General features: G+C 46.5%; 1 protein-coding gene across 1 annotated transcript; it reads right to left on the reverse strand.

The window, feature by feature from the left end:
* Positions 1-5267: 5267 nt before the first annotated feature.
* Positions 5268-7422, reverse strand: LOC128237933 (coagulation factor V-like). Its single transcript, XM_052953510.1, has 2 exons — positions 7362-7422; positions 5268-6835 (listed from the first exon to the last, which is right to left on the reverse strand). Exons 1-2 carry the CDS (start codon positions 7420-7422, stop codon positions 5268-5270), a joined length of 1629 nt encoding a protein of 542 aa, XP_052809470.1.
* Between the last annotated feature and the right edge of the window lie 1163 nt (positions 7423-8585).

The raw sequence follows: 8585 nt of genomic DNA on the forward strand, positions 1-8585 counted from the left end.
AAAATATTAGAAACAAGCTTGTTTTGCATAAAGTCGAACCCCTTTGGCTCGAACTCACCTGGCTCAATTTCCTCGTTGGCTCGAAGTTGATGTTAATGACCGATTTCTTAATACTGAAGGTAAGCATTCCCGCTTGGCTCGAGCTCCCCGAGGCTCGAGGTATTTTCACCGGTCCCTGACTGTTCGAGCCAACGGGGTTCGACTGTGAAACGATTGACCTCTTAGGTGATTTCTCGTCCGAATACATATGTGATAAAGAACAAAACCCCATACTACAGAAAGAGTTGATCCTTCAAGCGGCCAGATCTGTTTCTAGAGGCAAAGACACAGGCTTCTATATTCATCCCCGTATCAAATCATCACAAGGTTACACAAAATCCTTCTAATCACAAATAAACTCATAATTATTATCTATTTGTAACCAAGGAATGGCGGAGTTATAACTGTGTGTACTTGTGAACTTGGTCAATGATTTGTGCAAAAGCTTTTCAGCATTGGTGAATAGTAATTGTAACAAATCTGTTTATCATTTGTCAAAGATTTGTGCCAAATCTTTATAAAAAATCTAGTCAATTATTGTGCCAAACCGTTATAGTAGCCATGGTCAATGAGAGTCCCAAAACTTTATAGTAGCCGTAGTCAATGAGTGTGCGAAACCTTTATAGTAGCCGTAGTCAATGATTGTGCCAAACCTTTATAGTAGCCGTAGTCAACGAGTGTGCCAAACCTTTATAGTAGCCGTAGTCAATGATTGTGCCAAACCTTTATAGTAGCCGTAGTCAATGATTGTGCCAAACCTTTATAGTAGCCGTAGTCAATGATTGTGCCAAACCTTTATAGTAGCCGTAGTCAATGAGTGTGCGAAACCTTTATAGTAGCCGTAGTCAATGATTGTGCCAAACCTTTATAGTAGCCGTAGTCAATGAGTGTGCCAAACCTTTATAGTAGCCGTAGTCAATGATTGTGCCAAACCTTTATAGTAGCCGTAGTCAATGAGTGTGCCAAACCTTTATAGTAGCCGTAGTCAATGATTGTGCCAAACTTTTATAGTAGCCGTAGTCAATGAGTGTACCAAACCTTTATAGTAGCCGTAGTCAATGATTGTGCCAAACTTTTATAGTAGCCGTAGTCAATGATTGTGCCAAACCTTTATAGTAGCCGTAGTCAATGATTGTGCCAAACTTTCAGTAACCATAGTTCAAGGACAGTACCAATCCTTACCCAGGGGCATGATCAGTCCCAGGACAGTACCAATCCTTACCCAGGGGCATGATCAGTCACAGGACAGTACCAATCCTTACACAGGGGCATGATCAGTCCCAGGAGAGTACCATTCCTTACCCAGGAGCAAGATCAGTCCCAGTTCAGTACCAATCCTTACCCCATGGGCATGATTAGCCCCAGTTCAGTACCAATCCTTACCCAGGGGCATGATTAATCCCAGGACAGTACCAATCGTTACACAGGGGCATGATTAGTCCCAGGATGTACCATTCCTTACACAGGGGCATGATTAGTCACAGGACAGTAACATTCCTTACACAGGGGCATGATCAGTCCCAGGACAGTACCATTCCTTACCCAGGAGCATGATCAGTCCCAGTTCAGTACCAATCCTTACCCCATGGGCATGATTAGTCCCAGTTCAGTACCAATCCTTACCCAGGGGCATGATTAATCCCAGGACAGTACCAATCGTTACACAGGGGCATGATTAGTCCCAGGAAGTACCATTCCTTACACAGGGGCATAATTAGTCACAGGACAGTAACATTCCTTACACAGGGGCATGATAAGTCCCAGGACAGTACCATTCCTTACCCAGGGGCATGATCAGTCCCAGGACAGTACCAATCCTTTACCCAGGGGCATAATTAGTCCCAGGATAGTACCAATCCTTACCTAGGGGCATGATTGGTCCCAGTTCAGTACCAATCCTTACCCAGGGGCATAATCAGTCCCAGGACAGTACCATTCTTTACCCAGGGGCATAATCAGTCCCAGTTCAGTACCAATCCTTTACCCAGGGGCATAATCAGTCCCAGGACAATACCAATCCTTTACCCAGGGGCATGATCAGTCCCAGGACAGTACCATTCCTTACCCAGGGGCATGATCAGTCCCAGGACAGTACCAATCCTTACCCAGGGGCATGATTAGTTCCAGGACAGTACCATTCTTTACCCTGGAGCATGATCAGTCCCAGTTCAGTACCAATCCTTACCCAGGGGCATAATCAGTCCCAGGACAGTACCAATCCTTACCCAGGGGCACGATTAGTTCCAGGACAGTACCATTCTTTGCCCAGGGGCATGATTAGTTCCAGGACAGTACCATTCTTTACCCAGGAGCATGATCAGTCCCAGTTCTGTACCAATCCTTACCCAGGGGCATGATTAATCCCAGGACAGTACCAATCCTTACACAGGGGCATGATTAGTCCCAGGAAATACCATTCCTTACACAGGGTCATGATTAGTCACAGGACATTACCATTCCTTACACAGGGGCATGATCAGTCCCAGGACCGTACCATTCCTTACACAGGGGCATGATCAGTTCCAGGACAGTACCATTCCTTACCCAGGGGCATGATCAGTCCCAGGACAGTACCAATCCTTACACAGGGGCATAATCAGTTCCAGGACAGTACCATTCCTTACCCAGGGGCATGATCAGTCCCAGGATGTACCATTCCTTACACAGGGGCATGATTAGTCACAGGACAGTAACATTCCTTACACAGGGGCATGATCAGTCCCAGGACAGTACCATTCCTTACCCAGGAGCATGCATCAGTCCCAGGACAGTACCAACCCTTACCCCAGTGGCATGATCAGTCCCAGGACAGTACCAATCCTTACCCAGGGGCATGCTTGGTCCCAGTTCAGTACCAATCCTTACCCAGGGGCATGATTAGTCCCAGGACAGTAGAAATCCTTTACCCAGGGCCATTATTAGTTCATGTCCCAGAGTCCCAGGACAGTACCAATCCTTTACCCAGGGGCATGATCAGTCACAGGACAGTACCATTCCTTACCCAGGGGCATGATAAGTCCCAGGACAATACCAATCCTTACCTCAGGGGCATGATAGGTAAAATGACTGTACCAATTCTTTACCCTGGGGCATGATTAGTCCCAGGACAGTACCAATCCTTACCCCAGGGGCATGATCAGTCCCAGGACAGTACCAATCCTTACCCAGGGGCATGATCAGTCCCAAAACAGTTTCAATCCTTACCCCAGGGGCATGATCAGACCCAGGACAGTACCAATCTTTACACAGGGGCATGATCAGTCACAGGACAGTACCATTCCTTACCCCATGGGCATGATCAGTCCCAGGACAGTACCAATCCTTATCCAGGGGCATGATTAGTCCCAGGACAGTAGAAATCCTTTACCCAGGGGCTTGTCAGTCACAGGACAGTAGAAATCCTTTACCCAGGGGCTTGATCAGTCACAGGACAGTACCATTCCTTACCAAGGAGCATAATAAATCCCAGGACAGTACCAATCCTTACCCCATGGGCTTGATTAGTCCCAGGACAGTAGAAATCCTTTACCAAGGGCATGATTAGTCCCAGGACAGTAGAAATCCTTTACCAAGGGCATGATTAGTCCCAGGACAGTAGAAATCCTTTACCAAGGGCCATTATTAGTTCATGTCTCAGAGTCCCAGGACAGTACCAATCCTTTACACAGAGGCATGATCAGTAACAGGACAGTACCATTCCTTACCCAGGAGCATGATCATTCCCAGGACAGTACCAATCCTTACCTCATGGGCATGATTAGTCCCAGTTCAGTGCCAATCCTTACCCAGGGGTAAGATTAGTCCCAGGACAGTAGAAATCCTTTACCCAGGGCCATGATTAGTCCCAGTTCAGTACCAATCCTTACCCAGGGGCATGATCATTCCCAGGACAGTACCAATCCTTACCCCATGGGCATGATTAGTCCCAGTTCACTACCAATCCTTACCCAGGGGCATGATTAGTCCCAGGACAGTAGAAATCCTTTATTCAGGGCTATGATTAGTTCATGTCCCAGAGTCCTAGGACAGTACTATTCTTTTACCCAGGGGCATGATTAGTCACCGGACATAACCCATTCTAACCCAAGGGACATGATTAGCCCCTGGGTAGGAGATGAGGCATGAGACATGGTCAATCCGGCCTAACCTTTGAAGCATCAGGACCAATCCTTACCTCAGGGCCTTGAGTCAAACGCAGTTTATAGTGACCACCTAAACCTACATGTACTTACCAGAACCAACTGTTTAAGTAAGGCTCAGTCATAAGGATTCGCACAATATGCCTTCGAAGATATTTTCCAATACAATACAAGTTAAAAATTATAGACAAAATCAGTGGCATTATTTGAACAAATTTCATACAGGTTAATGCTGGAAGAATTTAGACGAAGATTCAAAGTTACTAGGCATACAGCTCTAGGGAGTCATTCCAAACAATTTGTTGGCAATGGATTACCACAACTGGTGATCATATATCAGCATGCCAATTTTACGCTCAGGACCATTACTGATGAGAATATCGCAAATGCAGGGTCAAGAATCATGGACTTTTAAAGGGGTTCTCGAATGGGTCACCACGGGTCAAAACCAATGTAAACAAACAAGTAAGTGACGTTATTTTCTAAATAACTTTTTGACCGAAAAGATATGGAAATATTTCTTAGCGTATAAAAGACTATATTATGTTCTGCTTCTACAGGTGTGAAATATTTGAGATTTGCATGTATTTTTATGATGCAATCCTTCGCCAAAACTTCAACTTGGTTACATCGGTTTTGACCCGTGCTGACCCATGTGAAAACCCCTATGAGGTCACGTGGTTCCTCACCCTGAAATGGGAGAGGGGATGGGGATAGTTGCTGGAGAGAGGGGATAGTGGCTCAAGTGAGGGGATACGGGATAGTGGCTTGAGTGAGGGGATGGGGGACAGTGGCTGGAGTGAGGGGAAAGTAGCTGAAGATAGGGGTAGGGGAAGTGGCTGGAGTGTGGGGGTAAGAGGATAGTGGTTGAAGTAAGGGGATGGGGGACAGTGGCTGGAGTGAGGGGATAGGGGATAGTAGTTGAAGATAGGGGTATGGGAAGTGGCTGGAGTGCGGGGGGTAAGGGGATAGTGGCTGAAGTGAGGGGTTAGGGGATAGTGGCTTGAGTGAGGGTAAAGGGGATAGTGGCTGGAGTGAGGGAATGGGGAATAGTGGCTTGAGTGAGGGGATAGTGGCTGAAGTGAGGGGCTATGGGATAGTGGCTGAAGTGAGGGGATAGGGGATAGTGGCTTGAGTGAGGGAATATGGGGTAGTGGCTTGAGTGAGGGGATATGGGGTAGTGGCTTGAGTGAGGGGATAGGGGAGAGTGGCTTGAGTGAGGGGATAGTGGCTTGAGTGAGGGGATATGGGGTAGTGGCTTGAGTGAGGGAATAGGGGGTAGTGGCTTGAGTGAAGGGGTAGGGGAGACTGGCTTGAGTGAGGGGATAGGGGATAGTGGCTTGAGTGAGGGGATAGGGGATAGTGGCTTGAGTGAGGGGATAGGGGATAGTGGCTTGAGTGATGGGATAGGGGATAGTGGCTTGAGTGAGGGGATATGGGGTAGTGGCTTGAGTGAGGGGATAGGGGGTAGTGGCTGAAGTGAGGGGTTATGGGATAGTGGCTGAAGTGAAGGGGTAGGTTATAGTGGCCTGAGTGAGGGGGTTGGGGGAAAGTGGCTTGAGTGAGGGGGTTGGGGAGAGTGGATGGGGTGAGGGGATAGTGGCTTGAGTGAGGGGATAGGGGATAATGGCTTGAGTGAGAGTATAGGGGATAGTGGCAGTAGTGAGGGGATAGGGGGTAGTGGTAGTAGTAAGGGGATAGGAGAGAGTGGCTTGAGTGAGGGGATAGGGGATAGTGGCTTGAGTGAGGGGATAGGGGGTAGTGGCTTGAGTGAGGGGATAGGGGGTAGTGGCTTGAGTGAGGGGAAAGGGGGTAGTGGCTTGAGTTAGGGGATATGGGATAGTGGCTTGAGTGAGGGGATAGGGGATAGTGGCTTGAGTGAGGGGATAGGGGATAGTGGCTTGAGTGAGGGGATAGGGGATAGTGGCTTGAGTGAGGGGGTATGGGGTAGTGGCTTGAGTGAGGGGATAGGGGATAGTGGCTTGAGTGAGGGGATAGGGGGAAGTGGCTTGAGTGAGGGGATATGGGATAGTGGCTTGAGTGAGGGGATAGGGGGAAGTGGCTTGAGTGAGGGGATAGGGGGTAGTGGCTTGAGTGAGGGGCTATGGGATAGTGGCTGGAGTGAGGGGATAGGGGATAGTGGCTTGAGTGAGGGGATATGGGGTAGTGGCTTGAGTGAGGGGATAGGGGATAGTGGCTTGAGTGAGGGGATAGGGGGTAGTGGCTTGAGTGAGGGGATAGGGGGTAGTGGCAAGAGTGAGGGGATGGGGGATAGTGGCTTGAGTGAGGGGCTATGGGACAGTTGCTGGAGTGAGGGGATAGGGGATAATGGCTTGAGTGAGGGGATAGGGGATAGTGGCTTAAGTGAGGGGATAGGGGGTAGTGGCTTGAGTGAGGGTTATGGGATAGTGGCTGGAGTGAGGGGATAGGGGATAGTGGCTTGAGTGAGGGGATATGGGGTAGTGGCTTGAGTGAGGGGATATGGGGTAGTGGCTTGAGTGAGGGGATAGGGGATAGTGGCTTGAGGGAGGGGATAGGGGGTAGTGGCTTGAGTGAGGGGCTATGGGATAGTGGCTTGAGTGAGGGGATAGGGGGTAGTGGCTTGAGTGAGGGGATGGGGGACAGTGGCTGGAGTGCGGGGGGTAAGGGGATAGTGGCTGAAGTGAGGGGTTAGGGGATAGTGGCTTGAGTGAGGGTAAAGGGGATAGTGGCTGGAGTGAGGGAATGGGGAATAGTGGCTTGAGTGAGGGGATAGTGGCTGAAGTGAGGGGCTATGGGATAGTGGCTGAAGTGAGGGGATAGGGGATAGTGGCTCGAGTGAGGGAATATGGGGTAGTGGCTTGAGTGAGGGGATATGGGGTAGTGGCTTGAGTGAGGGGATAGGGGAGAGCGGCTTGAGTGAGGGGATAGTGGCTTGAGTGAGGGGATATGGGGTAGTGGCTTGAGTGAGGGAATAGGGGATAATGGCTTGAGTGAGGGGATAGGGGGTAGTGGCTTGAGTTAGGGGATAGGGGATAGTGGCAAGAGTGAGGGGATGGGGGATAGGGGCTGGAGTGAAGGGTTCAACTAAACTGGCATAATTTAACATAGACTAAAGCCAAAGTTGTGGGCCTTTTTACACATTTGCATACTGTCTTTTGAAACAATTGTACCTAGTTACCTGTTTTATTTTTAAATTATTACCGAAGATAAGCGTTTTTTTCACCTTTTTGCACACAATGGACATTGACTTCAATGCCCTCATACTCCTTTAACCTTTTTCTTCAATGTTCAGACGAGCTTAAAAAGTAAGGCAGAAACGGAAATCATCATAATTAAAACATGATATTGTAGTTTACCGTTCCTTTTAACATCTGCAAATGTATAAATTTGATACCAAATGTAACTTATTTATGATACAAACACAATTCCTTTTTTCATATTTTTCAATTTGTTGACAATAGTAAATGTCAGAAATGGAGACATAAGTAATAAATTGTAACATAACGTACGATTTTAAAAAGGTATATAAAGTCATACATCATATAATCAGATACCAAATTCAGAGCCATCTTCTTTCAAAACTAAATTACTTCATACGAAAGCTTATATATTATGTTATTAAATGTTGAATACATTTCATACTTCAATTAAATTTCCCTCCGCTCAGCATAAAAGCACATAAAAATAGCTAAATGTTATAAAGATCTCCAGCATCGATTATCATGTTAATTTCTATTTTGCATTAATGCATCTTAATTGACTTTACAAATACTTTGAGAATATAATTAAAATGTAACGATTGATAAAATCTTAAGTTAAGTCCATGCGCAAGCATACCATTGGTACCAACTTCCAGATACTAGGCTTAGCGACCTTAAGTATCAGTCAAACCACCATTTAATAGTGAAAACAACATTACACAATCAGTTAATAGTCAAAAGAAATCAACCATTATCAATTTAATTGCTTTTATTAATACAGGTTAACGTAAAAAGAAATAAGATTTATGTATGCTTGCAAAGATAGTAATGGAGAAACATTTAAAAAAGACATTTAACAGTATCTAAAAGTTGTTAAAATAAAAAAGGCCACCACACACATACACATACGGCTTGTAAGACAGTGCACTATGGGTCAATATTATCAGTACTTTGTCAAAGTTAGTAATGGTGTTAAAGGCCCTGCTGAAGGAATGTATAACAATCCCCTGCTGTGCATTTCCTGCTAATTGCCCTGGTGTCACAGTAGGCGCCAATTTCCTGTGTATTCATTTATTGGCTCAGGGCCATTTAGGGTCCCTTTCTATAACAAAACTCACAAAACTGCACAGCAGTATACTCAGATCGGAGATCTGATAAGAGGGATTAAGGCAAGTAGATTAAGATCAATAAACAGAGATTGTGTACTGTACACAGTTTGGGGGGG

The sequence above is a fragment of the Mya arenaria genome, chromosome 6, assembly GCF_026914265.1.
Source record: "Mya arenaria isolate MELC-2E11 chromosome 6, ASM2691426v1".
Taxonomy (NCBI): domain Eukaryota; kingdom Metazoa; phylum Mollusca; class Bivalvia; order Myida; family Myidae; genus Mya; species Mya arenaria.

Bases quoted from the DNA above. Each gene is read 5' to 3' on its own strand.
- LOC128237933 (XM_052953510.1), bottom strand. From the start codon at position 7,422: ATGAGGGCATTGAAGTCAATGTCCATTGTGTGCAAAAAGGTGAAAAAA. The intron at 6,836-7,361 runs GTAATAATTTAA...CCCTCACTTCAG, and splicing joins GAAAAAAACGCTTATCTTCG to CCACTATCCCCTTACCCCCC.